Raw genomic sequence first — 23,263 nt, forward strand, 5'->3', positions numbered from 1 at the left:
GTCTAAGCTTGGGGCAGAGTGTAAGGTTTTAGGTCTAAGCTTGGGGCAGAGTGTAAGGTTTTAGGTCTAAGCTTGGGGCAGAGTGTAAGGTTTTAGGTCTAAGCTTGGGGCAGAGTGTAAGGTTTTAGGTCTAAGCTTGGGGCAGAGTGTAAGGTTTTAGGTCTAAGCTTGGGGCAGAGTGTAAGGTTTTAGGTCTAAGCTTGGGGCAGAGTGTAAGGTTTTAGGTCTAAGCTTGGGGCAGGGTGTAAGGTTTTAGGTCTAAGCTTGGGGCAGGGTGTAAGGTTTTAGGTCTAAGCTTGGGGCAGAGTGTAAGGTTTTAGGTCTAAGCTTGGGGCAGGGTGTAAGGTTTTAGGTCTAAGCTTGGGGCAGGGTGTAAGGTTTTAGGTCTAAGCTTGGGGCAGAGTGTAAGGTTTTAGGTCTAAGCTTGGGGCAGAGTGTAAGGTTTTAGGTCTAAGCTTGGGGCAGGGTGTAAGGTTTTAGGTCTAAGCTTGGGGCAGAGTGTAAGGTTTTAGGTCTAAGCTTGGGGCAGAGTGTAAGGTTTTAGGTCTAAGCTTGGGGCAGAGTGTAAGGTTTTAGGTCTAAGCTTGGGGCAGAGTGTAAGGTTTTAGGTCTAAGCTTGGGGCAGAGTGTAAGGTTTTAGGTCTAAGCTTGGGGCAGAGTGTAAGGTTTTAGGTCTAAGCTTGGGGCAGGGTGTAAGGTTTTAGGTCTAAGCTTGGGGCAGAGTGTAAGGTTTTAGGTCTAAGCTTGGGGCAGAGTGTAAGGTTTTAGGTCTAAGCTTGGGGCAGAGTGTAAGGTTTTAGGTCTAAGCTTGGGGCAGGGTGTAAGGTTTTAGGTCTAAGCTTGGGGCAGAGTGTAAGGTTTTAGGTCTAAGCTTGGGGCAGAGTGTAAGGTTTTAGGTCTAAGCTTGGGGCAGAGTGTAAGGTTTTAGGTCTAAGCTTGGGGCAGGGTGTAAGGTTTTAGGTCTAAGCTTGGGGCAGGGTGTAAGGTTTAAGGCTAAGCTTGGGGCAGAATGTAAGGTTTTAGGGCTAAGCTTGGGGCAGAGTGTAAGGTTTTAGGTCTAAGCTTGGGGCAGAGTGTAAGGTTTTAGGTCTAAGCTTGGGGCAGAGTGTAAGGTTTTAGGTCTAAGCTTGGGGCAGGGTGTAAGGTTTTAGGTCTAAGCTTGGGGCAGGGTGTAAGGTTTTAGGTCTAAGCTTGGGGCAGGGTGTAAGGTTTTAGGGGCTAAGCCTGGTAAGCATGTAGAGTGAAGGGTCAGGGCTAAGCTTGGGAAACAGATAGGATAAGAAGGGTCAGGACTAAGCTTGGGTGACGCTTAGAACTTCAGCTTGAAGCTTGAAGCCTCAAGCTTGGCCAGGACTTCGAGCCTACGCGACAGACGAACTCACTCTTAACACGTGTCCTCACCTCCTGCAGAAGACGCACTGGTTCTGGGTCAGCACAGGCTATCTGGTGGAGACCTCCTCACGACCTCCCTCCTCCGTCGACAACACCAGCACCACCTCCTCCCCCGACGCTAGGGCCTCGACACCGCCCGGATCCTCCGCCGACAAGCGCGTCGTCACCACCACCACCAGAAGACCATCATTAGACTCCACCACCTCCGGACCACACGCTGCTGAGGACGCCGTCCCCTCTGCTTCAGGAGACACCGAAGACCCTCAGGAAGGGAGAGCTACCGATGGACACCCCGCCAGCTCAGGGAGGAGGCCAGGTCTCTCTACCACGCCACCAGCGCCGTCCCAGTCAGCCTTCACCCTCGCCATGGACGACCTGTCGCGCGTCCTGCAGGAGGGGATGAGAGGCCTTCTGCTCACCCAGGTCCGCCGGGGGTCGCTGTCCCCCGCCGTCCCACACGAAGGAGTGCGTTCGAGGGCTTCGCCAGCCGGGAGCGCCGAGGACCAGCCATTCATGCTGGGGTCGTGAGTGACGATACTGCTTTCGTCATTGGCTGGAAAAAGTTGTGCTCAAGATCCAGACATGGTTTCACACTTCCGCCACACCTACCACAACTACTACCACAACTACAACCATAACTACTACAACTACAACCATAACTACCACAACTACAACCATAACTACCACGACTACGACCATAACTACTTCAACTACAACCATAACCCCACAACTACAACCATAACAACCACAACCATAACCCCCACAACTACAACCATAACTACCACAACTACAACCATAACCCCTACAACCATAACCCCCACAACTACGTCCATAACTACCCCAACTACGACCATAACTACCACAACTACAAGCACAACCCCCACAACTACAACCATAACCCCCACAACTACAAGCACAACCCCCACAACTACAAGCACAACCCCCACAACTACAACCATAACCCCCACAACTACAACCATAACCCCCACAACTACAACCATAACCCCCACAACTACAAGCACAACCCCCACAACTACAAGCACAACCCCCACAACTACAACCACAACCCCCACAACTACAACCATAACCCCCACAACTACAACCATAACCCCCACAACTACAACCATAACCCCCACAACTACAAGCACAACCCCCACAACTACAACCACAACCCCCACAACTACAACCATAACCCCCACAACTACAACCATAACCCCCACAACTACAAGCACAACCCCCACAACTACAACCATAACCCCCACAACTACAACCATAACCCCCACAACTACAACCATAACCCCCACAACTACAACCATAACCCCCACAACTACAAGCACAACCCCCACAACTACAACCATAACTTCTGACGTGCCTGAGATCTGGTTCCCCTCCTGCAGGATGGTGATGGTGGGTGGCATGCACATCCTCGTTGACGGGCGGTGGCGCCTCCGGAGGGCGGCGTCGTGGGTGGATGGGCGGCTCCAGGTCTACGCCTCCCTCTGGCCGACGCCACCCTGGAACCTACATCGCAGGCTCGTCAGGTTTACGTGCCACAATGTGAGTTGACGTAGGTAGACTTGAGGTATATACCAAGGATGTTGAACTTCAGGTATATACCAAGGATGTTGAACTTCAGGTATATACCAAGGATGTTGAACTTCAGGTATATACCAATGATGTTGAACTTCAGGTATATACCAAGGATGTTGAACTTCAGGTATATACCAAGGATGTTGAACTTCAGGTATATACCAAGGATGTTGAACTTCAGGTATATACCAAGGATGTTGAACTTCAGGTATATACCAAGGATGTTGAACTTCAGGTATATACCAAGGATGTTGAACTTCAGGTATATACCAAGGATGTTGAACTTCAGGTATATACCAAGGATGTTGAACTTCAGGTATATACCAAGGATGTTCAACGTAAGAGGTGTTTAAAGTGAGCTACTTAAAGATATATATATATATATATATATATATATATATATATATATATATATATATAGGAGGAAATTAGGGCTGTGTGATGCCAGACGTGTGTTAAGGGATAATAGCTCTTTCATCAGGGGGACACAGAGTTGATTAATTAACATGGTGACTCCCCTGATGTACGCCATTGTGTCTTATCATCAAAGTCATGATGTGCAGACCCCACCCCCCTTCCCCTGCCCCATCTGGAGCCCCCCCTCTTCCCTTGCCCCATCTGGAACCCCCCTTCCCTTGCCCCATCTGGCGCCCCCCCTTCCCTTGCCCCATCTGGCGCCCCCCCCCCTTCTCCTGCCCCCTTTCTCTCCACTTTAATGCTGTGGGCGCTACGCGTTCATGTCCGTCCCCCCCCCTCTCTTAACCTCTCGTCTTTAAGGTACTCGTTAATCTCTCTCTCTCTCTCTCTCTCTCTCTCTCTCTCTCTCTCTCTCTCTCTCTCTCTCTCTCTCTCTCTCTCTCTCTCTCTCTCTCATCTATCTATCTATCTATCTATCTAACACGTGATCTCAGAAGCCCACAGTGTTCACGATGCGTCCGGGCGCGGGCCTGGGTTCTGCCCAGGGTTACCTGGCCGAGCTGATGGAGGAGATGGGGCGACGGCTCAACTTCACCTCCTCCCTCATCCCGACCGAGGGCTTCGGCTCCCTCACCCGCAGTGGCTCCTGGAACGGCATGGTGGGCGTCATAGCCAGCGGGGTAAGTCCTACGTGAGGTTCGGGGTGGCGTGGGTGAAGTTCAGGGTGGCGTGGGTGAAGTTCGGGGTGGCGTGGGTGAAGTTGGGTTAGGGGTTGAAGGAGGGAGGGAGGTGGGGGTGGTGTCGGGTGAGGGGTTTGACGGGGGGTTCGGGGGAGGTGGGGAAGGGGGGGGGTGAGACCTGAGAGAGGTTGGAGACCACAGGTCATGTCAGGTCGCTAGGTTACACAGGTCACCACTGCAGGTCAGAAGACAGGTCATTTCGGGTCGTTAGATTAAACAGGTCACTACTGCAGGTCAGACCACAGGTCATGTCAGGTCGTTAGATTAAACAGGTCACTACTGCAGGTCAGACCACAGGTCATGTCGGGTCATTAGATTACACAGGTCACCACTGCAGGTCAGACCACAGGTCATGTCAGGTCGTTAGATTAAACAGGTCACTACTGCAGGTCAGACCACAGGTCATGTCGGGTCATTAGATAACACAGGTCACTACTGCAGGTCAGAAGTCAGGTCATGTCAGGTCATTGGATTACGCAGGCCACTACTGTAGGCTAACTAGGCTAGGAGAAGCTTGCTGAGCTCAGCTAGGCCAGGTCATCCTAGGCTTAGATAAAGTAACTCTCAACTACGCCACGCTTAAGTTATGCTCAGCAAGGCTAGGTTAAGGCTAGGCATGGCTAGGCTAAGGCTAGGCATGGCTAGGTTAAGGCTAGGCATGGCTAGGATAAGGCTAGGCATGGCTAGGTTAAGGCTAGGCATGGCTAGGTGAAGGCTAGGCACGGCTAGGTTAAGGCTAGGCATGGCTAGGTTAAGGCTGGGCACGGCTAGGTTAAGGCTAGGCATGGCTAGGTTAAGCCTAGGCATGGCTAGGTTAAGGCTAGGCATGGCTAGGTTAATGCTAGGCATGGCTAGGTTAATGCTAGGCACGGCTAGGTTAATGCTAGGCATGGCTAGATTGATGCTAGGCATGGCTAGGTTAAGGCTAGGCATGGCTAGGTTAAAAGGCTAGGATAAGGCTAGGCCTGAAGTATTACCCCCCCAGGGAGGTCCTGTACTCCTGCAGGAGGCGGACGTGGCGCCCCTGGACTTCACGCCCAGCGTGGAGAGGCTGGAGGTGGTGGATTTCTCTCGTCCGCTGGGGCAGGACGTGGTGGTCATCCTGGCTCAGGCCCCAGCAGTGCTCGTCAGGCCGTTTCTCCTCCTTCAGATATACTCCCCACAGGTACGGCCATGGGTTACGTACCGGCGTGCTCGCTAGTGGTGGGTTACGTACCGGCGTGCTCGCTAGTGGTGGGTTACGTCCCGTCGTGCTTGCTAGTGGTGGGTGGGTTACGTACCGTCGTGCTCACTAGTGGTGGGTTACGTACCGTCGTGCTCGCTAGTGGTGGGTTACGTACCGTCGTGTTCGCTAGTGGTGGGTTACGTCCCGTCGTGCTCGCTAGTGGTGGGTGGGTTACGTACCGTCGTGCTCACTAGTGGTGGGTTACGTACCGTCGTGCTCGCTAGTGGTGGGTTATACAGTACATACAGGTACTGTATTTTTTTTACAGTACATACAAGTACTGTATTTCTCTATGTAACACTGATAAGAATGCAAAGTACATTAAGGGTCATATCATTACAGTAAGAGATAACCTTTTGGTTATTGTGGAATTCTGGGAATAGCATTATATGATATACGGTCTCTCTCTCTCTCTCTCTCTCTCTCTCTCTCTCTCTCTCTCTCTCTCTCTCTCTCTCTCTCTCTCTCTCTCTCTCTCTCTCTCTATCTATCTATCTATCTATCTATCTATCTATCTGTCTATCTCTCACCAGATGTGGGGTTGTGTGCTGGGTGGGGCAATGTTGGTTGGCCTAGTAATGGCCCGACTGGCTGTACTGGAAGCAGAGATGGACGGTCGGCCCTACCGAAGAAACATCTCCCAACACCTTATCAGCAGCCTCAGCATACTCGTCTACCAGAGTGAGTGTTAGCATTGTCATCTACCAGGGTAAGGCGCAGTATATGTAATGGTCTACCAAGATTAAGGCTCAGCATATAATTGTCTACCATATTTAAGGCTCAGCATATAATTGTCTACCATATTTAAGGCTCAGCATATAATTGTCTACCATATCTAAGGCTCAGCATATAATTGTCTACCATATCTAAGGCTCAGCATACTCGTCTACCATATCTAAGGCTCAGTATACTCGTCTACCAAGGCTCAGTATACTCGTCTACCAAGGCTCAGCATACTCATCTGCCATATCTAAGGCTCAGTATACTCGCCTACCAAGGCTCAGTATACTCGTCTACCAAGGCTCAGCATACTCATCTACCATATCTAAGGCTCAGCATACTCGTCTACCAAGGCTCAGCATAGTCGTTCTCCCCAAGATAAAGTCGGCCATTACCCTACACACACACACACACACACACACACACACACACACACACACACACACACACACACACGTCTCCCCCATAGTATGTATCACACACTCATCTCCCCAACGGCACATTCCATTGTCTCCCCTCCCGTTCCGTCTCCCCCATAGTGTGTATCACACGCTCATCTCCCCAATGGCACGTAGCATTGTCACCCCCTCGACCCTGCTCCCCCAGTATGCCAGGATCTGCACCCCTAACCTGCCACTCCTCTCTCTCCTCCTCCTGGAGGTTGCTCCCCCAGTATGCCAGGATCTGCACCCCTAACCTGCTCCTCCTCCTCCTCCTCCTCCTCCTCCTCCTCCTGCAGGTTGCTCCCCCAGTATGCCAGGATCTGCACCCCTAACCTGCTCCTCCTCCTCCCCCTCCTCCTCCTCCTGCAGGTTGCTCCTCCACTATGCCAGGATCTGCACCCCTAACCTGCTCCTCCTCCTCCTCCTCCTCCTCCTCCTGCAGGTTGCTCCCCCAGTATGCCAGGATCTGCACCCCTAACCTGCTCCTCTCCTCCCCTCCTCCTCCTCCTGCAGGTTGCTCCTCCACTATGCCAGGATCTGCACCCCTAACCTGCCCCTCCTCCTCCTCCTCCTCCTGCAGGTTGCTCCCCCAGTATGCCAGGATCTGCACCCCTAACCTGCCCTTCCCTTCCTCCGCCTCCTGCAGGTAGCACCAAATGGCCGACGGGTATGGCTGGCAGGCTCCTGGCTTGCCTCATGATGGTGGTGTCGCTGGTGGTCGGTTCTCTCTACTGCGGCTCCATCACCGCCTTCCTCGCTATACCCTTCAGGTGGGTCGTGGTCTGGGGGCGTGGGGGAGTAGATTAGGTAATTAAGAGAGCCGGTAATTAAGGAGCTTAATTAGCAGCGTAATGTAAAGAAGCAGACAGGAGCATAGATGATATAAAACGAAATTTGGATGAAAAATAGAAGGTTATGAATATAATAACATTGATATAAGAGAGCAAGCGACCCTTGAACACGACGGTACGACCCTTGAACACGACGGTACGACCCTTGAACACAACGGCACGACCCTTGAACACGACGGTAAGACCCTTGAACACGACGGTACGACCCTTGAACACGACGGTACGACCCTTGAACACGACGCTACGACTCTTGAACACGACGCTACGATCCTTGAACACGATGCTATGACTCTTGAACACGACGCTACGACTCTTGAGCACGACCCTTGAACACGACAGTACGACCCTTTGAACACACCGCTACGACCCTTTGGGAATGGTGATTTTGGGTCTTTAACCAGACCTTTGCGACGGATCGGGTCGTCTATACTCTAAAGAGTGGCACCGTCGTCTTCAAGGGTTCGAACCCCTCGTGTTCAGGGATACGAACCTCTCTTGCTCAAGGATTCGAACCGTCGTCTCGAACGTGGGTTCGACGACAGGTGCTGACACACATGGTCTCACACGAGGGTTCTGATCCGCGCAGGTCCGAACCCGTGAACTCGCTGCAGGACCTCGTGGACAGGGACGTGGTGCCCGTCGTCAGGAGTAAGGCCACCGTCTACAACTTCCTGAAGGTGAGGTCATCCCAGGTCACAATGGTGAGGTGGTGACACCCATCTCTCCCTGCCATCAGCGTTCGAACCTCGGGAGGAGAAAATAGGAAGCGGGTTTCTTACGCAACGAATTAAGTGATTCTCTAAGAGCTGACGAAGAGAGAATGGGTGTTGGATCGTCTGCCTGTAGAAGGGGAAGACGAAGGGATGACCTGGTTTTGAGCTGTTGAATGTGGGTTGATGAGACAAGAATAAGCCGTGTATATACGACACACAGAGAGAGAGAGAGAGAGAGAGAGAGAGAGAGAGAGAGAGAGAGAGAGAGAGAACATCTTTGCAGGGGTCCCACACCCCAGCTAGCTGGCCCTCCCGCCCCCTGACCCATGTCTCTCCCTCCTCCCCCAGAAACAGAAGGAAGGACTGCTGGGGGAGGTGACGTCCCGGATGAAGGCGCTGAGCGGCGAGGACATCGGCTCCTGGGCCTTCTTCAGGAAGGTGGCGGCCGGCACTCACGCCCTGGTCGGTGAGTCGCAGACGGACGGAGAGACAGATAGACGGGTACTTGGACGGACGGAGAGTTAGATAGACAGGTACTTAGGCGGACGTAGAGCTAGATAGACGGGTACTTGGACAGACGTAGAGCTAGATAGACGGGTACTTGGACGGACGTAGAGCTAGATAGACGGGTACTTGGACGGACGGAGAGCTAGATAGACGGGTACTTGGACGGACGGAGAGACAGACAGACGGGTACTTGGACGGACGTAGAGCTAGATAGATGGGTACTTGGACGGACGGAGAGACAGATAGACGGGTACTTGGACGGACGGAGAGACAGGTAGACGGATACTTGGACGGACGTACAGCTAGATAGATGGGTACTTGGACGGACGGAGAGACAGATAGACAGGTACTTGGACGGACGGAAAGCTAGATAGACAGGTGCTTGGGCGGACGGCGAGAAAGAGGGATTAGATAGACAGGTACTTGAGACGGATGGAGAGAGAGAGATGGCTTGACAGGCACGCAAATGGACGGAGATATAGACAGATAACCATAGGACAGACAGCCGTGAACCCAATCTACTGTCAATAAATTATCATTATTATCATTATTATTATTATCATTATTATTATTATTATTATTATTATCATTATTATTATTATTGTTTATGAATAACATGCTCATTTATTTATTGATGTATCTGTTTTATCTCTTAACATTCTCTCTCTCTCTCTCTCTCTCTCTCTCTCTCTCTCTCTCTCTCTCTCTCTCTCTCTCTCTCTCTCTCTCTCTCTCTCTCCACATATCCCAGACGTGGCCACTCGGGGGGTCGTCCCCCCACTGTACCCTAGAGGTACCTCTCCCTCCCCTTCGCTCGTGTACCGTGCTGTACCGTTGGTTCTCCCCCGGTACAAGTGGTACGTCATCCCAAGCACCATCCCGCACCCTGGGCCTCCCAGATATGTGGTTAGACCTATCCCTAACGTCCCCACTTTATATCCCAAACCAATCCCTGTCATCCCATCGTATCTTAAACCTACCCATAACATCCCACTGTATCCAGACCTATCCCTGGCACCCTCCTATATCCCCAAACTTATCCCTAACATCCCACGGTATCCCAAACCTATCCCCTGACAACCTTTCTCTATCTCAAACCTCTCTCTAACATCCCACGGTATCCCGAACCTCTCCCTGACATCCCACGGTATCCCAAACCTCTCCCTGACATCCCACGGTATCCCGAACCTCTCCCTGACATCCCACGGTATCCCAGAGCAATCTCTCAACACCCCGTGTTGCCCCCACAGACACGCACAGCGGGGCAGTGGGACGTGCCAAGAGGTTTGAGCGGCGTGGGACCCGCTGTCGCTTCCACCTCGCGCGCAAACCAGTCAAGGTGGACCTTGACACTATAGTGTACGGCCGCAACAGCTTTATCAACACCCAGTTCAATGAGATGTACGTGTGTGTGTGTGTCCTCCCCTCCTCCTCTTTCAGGGGGGTTGTGGGTCGGAGTCAAGGTGGGGATGGAAGGGGGAACTTGATTATTCTACTCGTAGAAGGCAAGGACACAGGTTCGAGTTTTTGTTTACAAATATATATATATATATATATATATATATATATATATATATATATATATATATATAAAGGATTCTCACCCTACTGGCTCGAGGATGCGCGATCATTTGACATTATCATCATCATCACCCTTATCTTCCCTCCCTCACACACACATCATTCTCTCTCTCTCTCTCTCTCTCTCTCTCTCTCTCTCTCTCTCTCTCTCTCTCTCTCTCTCTCTCTCTCTCTCTCTCTCTCTCTCTCTCTCTCTCCTCGCCCATTGCTACACCCTACCACCTTCCCTCCAACATTACCTTGGTCATAACCACTCAACGCCCTCACCGTAGACAACTCCCTCGCCAGAGATCTCCATCACTGGACACTCCATCCTCCAACACTTTATATATACTCACCCTCACCTTTTCGCCTCCACACCTCACAACGTCTTCACTAACTAACCACCCCGTTCACCGTTATAACAGCGCTCCCCTATTCTGTTATTAACTCCCCTCCTCCTGTTATCAAGACCTCTGAAACTAACCTCCCCTGCCTTTCCCAAGGGCTTCTCCTCCCTCACCAACACCACCCCCTCTCTATCTCTCTCTCTCTCCCCCAGCATCAAGTGGTTCACCTACTACGGCATCGTAGAGAAGATGAAGAAGCCGTATTACTCGATCCCCTGCGAGGCCAACCTTCGGTCAGACCACCCTCAGGCCATGACCCTACAGCAGGTAGGTCCTGCGTGGGTCGCCCTCAGGCCATGACCCTACAGCAGGCAGGTCCTCCATGGGTCGCCCTCAGGCTATGACCCTACAGCAGGTAGGTCCTCCGTGGGTCGCCCTCAGGCCATGACCCTACAGCAGGTAAGGTCCTCCGTGGGTCGCCCTCAGGCCATGACCCTACAGCAGGTAGGTCCTGCGTGGGTTGCGCCACCACCACCTCCCACGGTCGGGTCTTCCTGCTTCATCAGATGGTCCTGTTAAGACACATGGGTATCCACTCGATGGTTCTGTCCGTCCTTCCTCGGCAGGTGGTTCCTGTCTATGGTCTGTTTTAGGTGTTGATGGTCTGTGGACGCCCCAGTCTGGGGTGTTGTGTTAAGTGATCGAGTGTTAGAGTCTTGGTTAGAGGCATTGTTAGATAGTTTGGTTTGATGTCCATCGTTACATTCTCGCGTTTTTTAACGCTCATGGTCCGTTATTAACGACCCCACCCTGTGACCCCGTGGCTAACGACCCATTATGGTGCCATTAGGTGGTCGACATGTCAAGTGGGTTGTCGTAGTGGTCCACTGAGGTGATCTTGATAGACGGATGGTTAGATGGGTTGAGGACACTTTAAGTGGTGAGTCTTATTCAACTGCCTATTAGTGGCTGTTAGTATTCAACTGCCTAGAAGTGGCTGTTAGACGGCTAGTTTGAGTTGTTAATATTTAAGAGTGAATTGAATGTTTGACATTACCTTATCTAGTGATTTTATTATCATATAGTATTTGTTAATTTTTTTTTTTTTTTTTTTTTTTTTAATTTTCCAAAAGAAGGAACAGAGGGGGCCAGTTGAGGATATTCCAAAAAAGGCCCAGTCCTCTGTTCTTAGCGCTACCTCGCTAATGCGGGAAATGGCGAATAGTTTAAAAGAAAAAAAGTATTTGTTAAGTCCAGTTTAACCTCACCATTCAGGGTATAATGGTCATTAACTGCTGTTGGAGGCTATGTGTATGTATAGTAATTGTAGGTCATAAGAGTGGTTCATTACCACGACGTCATGTGTTAATTGCTTGTTTGTCAACAGACCCAAGGGGCCTTCTACGTCTTGGCAGTTGGATTGTTAACAGCCTCGTTCATCCTGGTGGTTGAGACGATCGGATCCTTGTGTCGGAAGGCTGTTGCTGACACCGGCAGACGCAGTCTGACACCCACTGTTGTCAGGCACCATCTGACACCCGTCGTCAGGCACCTGGCGAAGCGTCCTTCACCGAAACGTGCCTTTTGACACCGGTGTCAGAAGTACACCGTCTGACACTCCTCTCGGCATCCACGGTCTGACACTTCTGCTGGAACGCACCGTCTGACACTCCTGCTGGAACGCACTGTCTGACACTCCTGCTGGAACGCACTATCTGACACTCCCGCTGGAACGCACTGTCTGACACTCCTGCTAGAACGCACCGTCTGACACTCCTGTTGAAATGGATCTTGTAACACTCCCGCTGGAACGCACCGTCTGCGCCTCCCGCTGGAACGCACCGTTTTTTTTTTTTGTTTTTTTTTTTCCAAAAGAAGGAACAGAGAATTGGGCCAGGTGAGGGTATTCCCTCAAAGGCCCAGTCCTCTGTTCTTAATGCTACCTCGCTAACGCGGGAAATGGCGAATAGTTTAAAAGAAAAGAAAAAAAATATATATATATATATATATATATATAATCTTAGGACCTCCATCTAAAGGCTCGTTAAACTCCACTGGTGCGCTACACTCAGTAGCAGGGACAAGGGTTTGGACTTCTTTCAAGGAAGTTCATTGACGAGGCTGGACTTCACACATACACGCACCACTGAGTGTCCACTGATGAGCCGAGCCCAAGACCGCTATTTGCATAGGTAATGGATAATGACCACTTGTGTTTTTACTTGACCGAGATGTAGAAATCCCTTCTTGTATGGTACGATGAAGTAATTATGAATACATGATTAATGCCACACACTAGGCAGTTGAATTATCTGTTCTCTTGGACAGTGACATTATTTTGGTAATGTGTATGATGTGTGAGGAGCGACCTCACTCCACTATGTATATATATATCACTCCGTATGTCACACTCGATATATATATATCACTCATGTCTATGGTAAAAAAAAAAAAAGGCTTACGTAGTAATACAAGGCGCCTGCAAGTGACACCCATATACCCGTGTGTTCAAGGGTCGTACCGTCGTGTTCAATGGTCGTACCGTCGTGTTCAATGGTCGTACCTTCGTGTTCAAAGGTCGTACCGTCATGTTCAATGGTCTTACCATGTTCAAAGGTCGTACCGTCATGGTCAAAGGCTTACCGTCGTGTTCAAAGGTCGTAACGTCGTGTTCAAAGGTCGTACCGTCTTGTTCAATGGTCGTACCGTCATTTTCAATGGTCATACCGTCGTGTTCAAAGGTCGTACCGTTCGTGTTCAAAGGTCGTACCGTCATGTTCAATGGTCGTACCGTCATGTTCAATGGTCGTCGATTCAGCTGCAATCGTCGCGAGCAGTCAGCAAATGGTGGCGAATTCGGCCAAGACCCGACACATTTACAGCCACAAATAACCCGGTAGTAAGCTCAACCTCCAGTGTACATCAGTAATAATAAACTCCCTAAATACCTAGCCAAAGGCCAATCCCAAACCTTAGCTCTTTAGCCACAGAACACAAAAATGTGCAACATGACAGCCTAGCACACACTCCTCCCGGAATACAGAATTTACTGGCGCAAGATGACAGCGTAGCACATACAGAGGTGCAACCGCCTCTTGTAGCTTCCTAATGAGAATGTATGACAGAGAATATGACATCAAAGGGATGTCATATATAATTTGTAGGGTGATATACTGTCATGAGCTGTTGATGTCAGAAAATGGAGCCTACCTGGGCTATTTTGCCGGAGCATATGTTATGGTAAGGTGGGTAGTGTACAGTGAGACAGACATGGTTGGTTATGATATAAATATGTTGTTACTCTGTGTAGTAATAAAGTCTTTAGTGTCACAATGTTGTCTGTGTGTTGGTTAGGTTAGGTTGTGGAGTTGTAAGTTGGGTTGTAGGTTCAGATGATAGGTTAGGTTAGGTTGGTTATGATATAGATATGTTGTTACTATGTAATAATAAAGTTTAGTGTCACAAGGTTGTCTGTGTGTTGCTTAGGTTAGGTTGTGAAGTTGTAAGTTGGGTTGTAGGTTCAGATGATAGGTTAGGTTGGTTGTATATAAGTTAGGTTAGGCTATGGCAAGGTTGAAATTAGGGTAACTCGCCAAATTGTCTATTTTTTTAATGGCGTCGTCTGTTACACATGTTTAAGTCATACATTTCAACTGATTATGACACTGGGTTGTGTTCACATGAATACATCACATTAAACAGAGGAGATATGGTGTTGAATGATGATAACTATGACATATGAAGAGTTAGAGTGATAACACTATAACTGGTGTGGGCCCAGAGAGTTATAGTGATGTTGGTTGTGTCATGACACACGCATGCGCCGCACGGGGGTGGGTTTGGGCACGAGTTCGTGTGCGTGTGTCAAAAACGGGGGAACAGATCAACACTATACATCCACCACTTCACACGCGACCAGGTAAGGAAGGCCCTCATTCAACTCACTTCCCAGAGCACGACAGGTCGAGCCTTCTGGTATGATGTCTTCAAGCTGAGCCTTTGACCTGGTCAAGGGTCAGGTCAAAGGGGTCCTAGGGTCGTGCTCAAGGGTTGAACACGATATATTGCTCTTCGGAAAGGCACCAAACACTTCGCCATTTCCCTCATCGCCTCAGGAGTCTATTTACAAATATCTGTTTACTGTAGACGTCAGTTAACAGATAATCAAGAATACGTAGATAACAGAAATGTATCTTCACACTGTTCTACACCGCAAACACACCAAGACTGAGATGTAAAGTTCTTATGTTCTTCGGCCGTGAACAGCCCGAAGAACTGGGTGGGGTATTTTCCGAAATAACAACCAGAAAAATGTGCAGAGACTGGGGAGTTAATACTTGGAAATATACAATAAGTCTGGTTGGTCAAGAAAAGATAAAAGTATTTGCTTTTGGGAATGATTTGTAAGTTTTGCGAATGTTAGGGCTGGCTGTAATGATAATTATGATACTAAATAAGTGTAGTAATCATTTGCTTTACGTTATTCAATGTCTATTCCCGCTGACAAAATGTTGTTACACCCATCGAGTTACTGGACATACTTGTGAAGCAAATAAAGATGAGAAAGATATTGAAGTTTCAATGAAAAGAAAATGGTGACGAATTAGCCAACAAGTCTTTTTTTTGTTTTGTTTTTCTATTAGATTTTATTGTTCTGCTGAAGCAAATGAAACTGAAATGAAATGCACACGGGAATTTTAGTAGTTTTGCGCATACCGGATTTCATTTGTTGTTTCTGCCATTTGCAAAAGAGGGTTTCCAGTCAAGCTGCGTCATAGATACGGGACACAGAAATGCCTGTGTATTTCACCACCAGGCGTCCTACGTGTCCGAGAAATTTGTGAGAGGCAAAAATGGTATCAGTTTCGCTGTGATAAATGGCGGGAACGGAGTATAAAGTCTGTAGTTAGTGCTTTAAACAGTCGTGTGAGAGCGGTAGCCATTCAGGAGACGTCAACTTCGCCATGTTCCACAACGACTCATCGAGTTCTTGCATGTTCTTGGAGTCATCCATTCACCTAAATAAGGTACGGAACATTATGTGAATGTAGTCCAAACCAAACATGACCTGAAGTAGCTAGGTTAGGATGGTAGCTCCTAGGCTAGGTTAGGTTAAGGTAACGTAGCTAGGCTAAGGTAACATAGCTGCCCTAGGTTAGGGTAAGGTAACATAGCTAGGCTAGTTTAGGCAAACGTCCTAAGCTAGGCAAAGTAGTTTGGTTTGGGTTAGGTTAGGTTAAGGTAACATAGCTAGGCTAGGTTAGGTTAAGGTAACATAGCTAGGCTAGGTTAGGGTAAGGTAACTTAGCTAGGCTAGGTTAAGGTAACATAGGCTAGTTTAGACAAACGTCCTAAGCTAAGCAAGGTAGTTTGGTTTGGGTTAGATATGATTTGGTTCGCGTGTCAGTAAGATTTTGGTCATATCTGACCTCTATGATTTCTCAGATCCTCACAGCCTTTCCCACTTCATGGGGGTTGAAGATAAGAGGATGGGGGCACACGGGCCCTCCCCACTTCATGGGGGGTTAATAGAAGATAAGAGGATGGGGGCACGGGCCTTCCCCCACTTCATGGGGATTGAATAGAAGATAAGAGGATGGGGGCACACGGGCCCTCCCCACTTCATGGGGGGTTAATAGAAGATAAGAGGATGGGGGCACGGGCCCTCCCCACTTCATGGGGTTGAGGGGGGGATAGAAGCATGGGGGACGGGGCTGTACATTTCACTGGACATGTTTTTCAAACTCGCCTCACAAATTTCTCGTTTCTAATGTCAGTCAATGACTATATGAAGCTATTTTTTCAAAGTTGATTATGAAGGTGGAGCAAGGAAATATGATAATACCGATAATAATTACTTTGGTGGCGTAATACTGATTAATAATTACTTTGGTGGCGTGATATTGATTGATAATTACTTTGGTGGCGTAATACTGATAATAATTACTTTGGTGGCGTAATATTGATTAATGATTACTTTGGTGGCGTAATATTGATTAATAATTACTTTGGTGGCGTAATATTGATTAATAATTACTTTGGTGGCGTAATACTGATAAGAATTACTTTGATGTGGTTAGTGTTACTTAAGTTTAAGTCACGCACGGGCCCGCGTGGGTTCGAATCCTGGGCGTGAAGTCGGCCCACAGCCAACCCATCTGTTCATCAATTACCCGAGAAAGTCCGATAAATGAGTACTTGTCTTAGACTGGGATTGTCCGTACCATTTTTTTTTTTTTTTGTCTACATAATGACTTCCGGCTTGACCCTAATAAGCAGGTGCACCTATTACTCTCTCTCTCTCTCTCTCTCTCTCTCTCTCTCTCTCTCTCTCTCTCTCTCTCTCCACACTTCCCCAACCCCCATCCTAGTCCAATCTCGCACACCGGGAACCAACACTTAGCACTTTATTTCTTTTTTTTTTTTTTTTTTTTACCTAGAAAACAACTAAGAGGGAAGGAAAACTAGTTTTCGTCGACGCTGCCATAGTCTCTTGAGTTATGGCAGTACGTAGATAGGTTGATGACACCCTGCGTGATGTAGACGCTACGCTGATTGGATTGTGTGCTGTTGAGGGTGGATATATATATATATATATATATATATATATATATATATATATATATATATATATATATATATATATATATATATATATATGTATATATATATATATATATATATATATATATATATATATATATATATATATATATATATATGTATATATATATATATATATATATATATATATATATATATATATATATATATATATATGTGTGTGTGTGTGTGTGTGTGTGTGTGTGTGTGGACCTTTGAGGAATGCGTATATGCGTCGAGTGGCATTACCAACGCACCATCTGTGTTGTGAGTCTGTTGTGGTGGTGCGTTAGCCAATACTAAAGTGCGTTGAACACTGGTGAGAATTGATCCAATGGTATAATAAGGGTGTGTGTTGGCCCTGGCGGGCGTTGACGATAAAAAAGAAATATAGTTTTTTTGAGGTTTTGGAATGTGTTGCTGCCTCGTGTATGTAGAGAATCCTCGCTTTGATATACATATACTCGGTCGGAACCCCAGTGGCCAGATGAACCAGGTCTCCGTCCATATGATTGTCCCTCGACCAGGTCACGACATGGGCAGGCCGTGAAGCGCAAGGAGGGGACGTGCCTCAGAAGAGGAACGTGACCTGGGGGGGAGTGAGAACATGACTCAGGAGAGTGAAAACATGAGCTGAGAGCGTGAGAACGTGACCTAGGAGAGTGAGAACATGACTCGGGAGAGTGAAAACATGAGCTGGGAGCTTGAGAACGTGACCTGGGAGTGAAAACATGAGCTGAGAGAGTTAGAACGTGACCTGGGAGAGTGAGAACATGAATTAGGAGAGTGAGAACGTGACCTGGGAGAGTGAAAACATGAGCTGAGAGAGTGAGAACATGACTTAGGAGAGTAAGAACATTACTTGGGAGACTGAAAACATGAGCTGAGAGATTGATAACGTGACCTGGGAGTGAAAACATGAGCTGGGAGCGTGAGAACGTGACCTGTGAGAGTGTGAACGTGACCTGGGAGAGTGAAAACGAGCTAAGAGTAAGAACGTGACCTGGGAGAGTGAGAACATGACTTGGGAGAGAGTGAGAACGTGACCTGGGAGAGTGAGAATATGACCTTTTTCGAAGATAAAAAGCCAGGCTGTTTTACCCCATGGGTCGTATACCTTCTTACCTCTAGGGTCGTACCGGCGTGATCAAGGGTAGTATCTTCTCCCTAATGGGACAATTAACATTCATGTAATTAAGCATTAATTGTATTTTTTGGCGAATGCCGGACACACACACACACACACCCACACGGGTAATTAGCTACTCATTAGCAAGACACTTACGGTAATGATAAAACATGAGCTGGCAATTCATCTAGAGTCATGAAGTATAAAAGGCCAGAATAATTACCTGAAGTCTCTGGGATAATTATCTGGTTTGAAGGCCAGGGTCATTCCGTTGCATAATAGGTGGTAAATGGTATGACACAGACCCCAAATTAGGTCCTTTGATTACTTGCTGCTGATGAATTTGGTTTCGAAATTCTTTATATATATATATATATATATATATATATATATATATATATATATATATATATATATATATATATATATATATATTTATATATATATATATATATATATATATATATATATATATATATATATATATATATATATATATATATATATATATATTATCTCTGGGAATCGAGAAAGAATGCCTCCCACGTATTCCCTGCGTGTCGTAGAAGGCGACTGAGAGAGAAGGGAGCCAAGTGAGGATTTCCTTCAAACGCTCAGTCCTCTGTTTTTAACGCTACCTCACTAACGCTGGAAATGGCGAATGGTATATAAAAAAAAGATATATATATATATATATATATATATATATATATATATATTTTTTTTTTTTTTTCATACTATTCGCCATTTCCCGCATTAGCGAGGTAGCGTTAAGAACAGAGGACTGGGCCTTTGAGGGAATATCCTCATATGGCCCCCTTCTCTGTTCCTTCTTTTGGAAAATTTATCTGTCTTGCGAAAGTGATAAATCCACAAATTCACTCATTTTCGTGTATCTAACCATCGTTTCGTGTCCTCCGCTGGAACAACAAAAAATGAAGTAGGGTAGACTGCTGTGTCCTGAGAGCGACCTCTACGGGGGATGTGGACGACTAGGGACGTGACGCTACTGCTGTGGGCAGGAGTGACGGCCTGGTTGGCGTCACTTGTTCTGCCCGTCACACCCACCGTCACCTCTGACCTCTTCTTTAAGGTGCGTCACACACACACACACACACACACACACACACACACACACACACACACACACACACACACATCTCTTTCGCCATCTTGGATGTAAATGATGATATTTTGAATTCCTTTTTATTTCCATCATTACATCACAAAAGTTTATCAGAAAAAGCTTTGAATCTTGCATATAGATCATTCAATAATTAGATAATTCAGGTATATAATTATTCCTCTTTTTTATTTATCTGTCTGTCTATCTATCTACTTACGTATTTCTAAATATCTGTCAATCTATTTATCTTATCTCTTCCTTTCTCCTCTCCTTCAACACGACCTTTTGCAGGTATCGAACCCTGTGTTCCCGGACCTGACGCTTTGCAAGCTTGAGACGTGGCCCCTGTCAGCCAAGCTGCCGTGCGCTACCCAGTGTCAGCGGACGTCCCAGTGCTCCATGTTCTGCCTCTCTGGTGAGTTCAGTCAGCAACGTCAGCATGATGTGGTGGGCTCCATGTTCTGCCTCTCTGGTGAGTTCAGTCAGCAACGTCAGCATGATGTGGTGGGCTCCATGTTCTGCCTCTCTGGTGAGTTCAGTCAGCAACGTCAGCATGATGTGGTGGGCTCCATGTTCTGCCTCTCTGGTCAGTTAAGTCAGCAACGTCAGCATGATGTGGTGGGCTCCATGTTCTGCCTCTCTGGTGAGTTCAGTCAGCAACGTCAGCATGATGTGGTGGGCTCCATGTTCTGCCTCTCTGGTGAGTTCAGTCAGCAACGTCAGCATGATGTGGTGGGCTCCATGTTCTGCCTCTCTGGTGAGTTCAGTCAGCATCGTCAGCATGATGTGGTGGGCTCCATGTTCTGCCTCTGGTGAGTTAAGTCAGCAACGTCAGCATGATGTGGTGGGCTCCATGTTCTGCCTCTCTGGTGAGTGAAGTCAGCAACGTCAGCATGATGTGGTGGGGGGTGGGTGTAGGTAGATCAGTCAGGAGCATGTGGAGCCAGTGTCAGCCAAGGTCATCGTGAGTGTCAGCCGTAGACATGGTCGGCTAGGTGTCAGATTGTAAATATATCTTCCTCTAGTGCATAGTGGACTCTTCTACTGAGAAGAGTCTTGTTGGTTAGGTCCCTCCTCATGTTATCAGGGTCTCAGATATCCTACGATATCGTGTCTTCTATCCTGAGAGATGCTAGGATATCATATCTTCTGAGAGATGCTAGGATATCATGTCTTCTATCCTGAAAGATGCTAGGATGTCATATCTTCTATCCTGAGAGATGCTAGGATGTCATGTCTTCTGAGAGATGCTAGGATGTCATGTCTTCTGAGAGATGCTAGGATGTCATGTCTTCTGTCTTGAGGGATGCTAGGATGTCATATCTTCTCTCCTGAGAGATGCTAGGATGTCATATCTTCTATCCTAAAAGATGCTAGGATGTCATGTCTTCTCTCCTGAGAGATGCTAGGATGTCATATCTTCTATCCTGAAAGATGCTAGGATGTCATATCTTCTATCTTAAGAGATGCTAGGATGTCATATCTTCTATCTTAAGAGATGCTAGGATGTCATATCTTCTATCTTGAGAGATGCAAGGATGTCATATCTTCTATCTTTGGGGATGCTAGGATATCATATCTTCTATCCTGAGAGATGCTAGGATATCAAATCTATCCTGAGAGATGCTAGGATATCATGTCTTCTCTCCTGAGAGATGCTAGGATATCATATCTTCTATCCTGAGAGATGCTAGGATATCATATCTTCTATCCTGAGAGATGCTAGGATATCCAACGGTGAGGAATCCTATTTTTCGATTCTCTCTCTCTTTTCGAACTCCCCCCCACTTTCCATACCTCTCTTTCCTCATGTTTCCCCCCCGTTGAAAAGAGAGACAGAGAACGAGTGAGAGAGCGAGAGAGCGAAGCACGACACCTTCTACAGGAGTACCACTCATGCCTTTCTCCTGCAGGAGGCCAGTGCGATATGTACAGCGCCAGGGTCGGGAGGAACTGGGTGGGCGAAGGGAACCCCCTGGCCGGAGTCTGCTATTCGAGCTGGGGCAGCGGCCTCATGTCCTCAGCGTCCATCGCTGCCTCCGTCGACTACAGCGAGCACTACAAGGGCGCGAACGCCATCGACGGCTTCTACTGCAGCGGCCTAAGTAACTGCTACTGCTCCCAGGGCTTGACCAAGACCTACCTGGCCATCTCCCTCGGCGACCACCGCAGGGTCGTCGCCGTGAAGGTCCAGACCACCTCGGGTTACTTCAGGGGCGTGGAGGTCCGCGTCGGGAACTTCTCCGACCCCGAGGACGGGTTCTCGGCCAACGTCCTGCTGAGGAAGCTCACGGAGGTGGTGCCCTCGAGCACCGTCATCACACTCCATCTCCCCGCGCCGGTGGTGGCCTCCGTCGTCTCCTTCCTCCAGGAGACGGAATCGACCTACCACCTGTGCATCTGCGACGTCCAGGTATACGTGGAGTAGTGGACTGTACGGTGGAGTAGTAGACTGTACGGTGGAGTAGTGGACTGTACGGTGGGGTAGTGGACTGTACGGTGGAGTAGTGGACTGTACGGTGGGGTAGTAGACTGTACGGTGGACTAGTAGACTGTACGGTGGGGTAGTGGACTGTACGGTGGAGTAGTAGACTGTACGGTGGAGTAGTAGACTGTACGGTGGAGTAGTAGACTACGATGGAGTGATAGACTGTACGATGGAGTAGTAGATTGTACGGTGGAGTAGTAGACTGTACGGTGGAGTTGTAGACTGTATAGTGGAGTAGTAGACTGTACGGTGGAGTAGTAGACTGTGCGGTAGGACGAGAAGACGAATATATCGGGTAGATCCATCGAGTGTACTTCGAGTAGAATGTGCTACGGGCCGATAAGGTTTCACGGTCTGTGCTTTACGTAGACTGTTATACAACGGGGGGGGGGGGGGTTACAAGGTGTAGACTACTGAGCGAGAGGGGACCAAGATGTGTCCGGTTGTGGGTAAACTCCGGCAGAAGGGGGAGGGTTGCAGGTTTACCTCGGGTAGACTGCTGGGTAGTGTGGAGGTTGGAGGGTTTTACTTGAAGTAAACTAACTGGAGAATGTGAGCAGGATGGTACGACCTTTGAGCCCGGCTATGCGACCTTTGAGCACGAAGGTACGACCCTTAACTATGATTTGGCCTGGGGACCTTTAACCTAACCCTTAAGGCCATCATACCCAAGGGTCGTACCGTGGGGTTGACAAGACATGAATAGATGGGAAACGACATTGAAACGACACATTGTGTCGACAGACAATAGCTTCATCCAGTCCATAGTCGCTGAATATTCAATTTTCTTAATTACTCTCTGATGACGTGAGTTTTGATCGGAATAAACCAATAAAAGCTTAATGAGTCTGATTATCACATATATGATTGGTTGATTGTGAACACACACACACACACACAATCTATGATGAGTTAGGGAGAGAGAGATGAATGGTTTTCGAACTTTATAGTGAGCCATGAGTTACACATACTTCACCTGTCACACTTGGGGACGTAGAATATATATATATATATATATATATATATATTTTCTTTCAAACTATTCGCCATTTCCCGCATTAGCGAGGTAGCGTTAAGAACAGAGGACTGGGCCTTTGAGGGAATACCCTCACCTGGCCCAATTCTCTGTTCCTTCTTTTGGAAAATTGAAAAAAAAAAAAAAAAACCGAGAGGGGAGGATTTCCAGCCCCCCGCTCCCTCCCCTTTTAGTCGCCTTCTACGACACGCAGGGAATACGTGGGAAGTATTCTTAATCCCCTATCCCCAGGGATAATATATATATATATACATATATATATATATATATATATATATATATATATATATATATATATATATATATATATATATATATATTTAGTGATCCATGTATTTATTCTCAAATTCTATCTCGTACCATGGGAATATGG

The 23,263-nt window shown here is 47.7% G+C and overlaps 2 protein-coding genes across 2 annotated transcripts; both read left to right on the plus strand.

Annotated features, from left to right (window-relative positions):
• Nucleotides 1–1,347: 1,347 nt before the first annotated feature.
• LOC139765513 (glutamate receptor 3-like) lies at nt 1,348–12,144 on the plus strand. Its single transcript, XM_071693002.1, has 11 exons — nt 1,348–1,916; nt 2,790–2,949; nt 3,894–4,079; nt 5,146–5,304; nt 5,898–6,045; nt 7,174–7,297; nt 7,965–8,055; nt 8,440–8,557; nt 9,849–9,999; nt 10,721–10,835; nt 11,896–12,144. The coding sequence occupies exons 1-11, from the start codon at nt 1,759–1,761 to the stop codon at nt 12,094–12,096; spliced, it is 1,611 nt and encodes a 536-aa protein (XP_071549103.1). The 5' UTR covers nt 1,348–1,758; the 3' UTR covers nt 12,097–12,144.
• Nucleotides 12,145–19,019: 6,875 nt separating this feature from the next.
• Nucleotides 19,020–22,686, plus strand: LOC139765405 (uncharacterized). The gene is made up of 3 exons (XM_071692763.1): nt 19,020–19,333; nt 19,658–19,781; nt 21,280–22,686. Exons 1-3 carry the CDS (start codon nt 19,223–19,225, stop codon nt 21,792–21,794), a joined length of 750 nt encoding a protein of 249 aa, XP_071548864.1. The 5' UTR covers nt 19,020–19,222; the 3' UTR covers nt 21,795–22,686.
• The last annotated feature ends 577 nt before the right edge of the window (nt 22,687–23,263 follow it).

This window comes from Panulirus ornatus, chromosome 55 (genome assembly GCF_036320965.1).
Source record: "Panulirus ornatus isolate Po-2019 chromosome 55, ASM3632096v1, whole genome shotgun sequence".
Taxonomy (NCBI): Eukaryota; Metazoa; Arthropoda; class Malacostraca; order Decapoda; family Palinuridae; genus Panulirus; species Panulirus ornatus.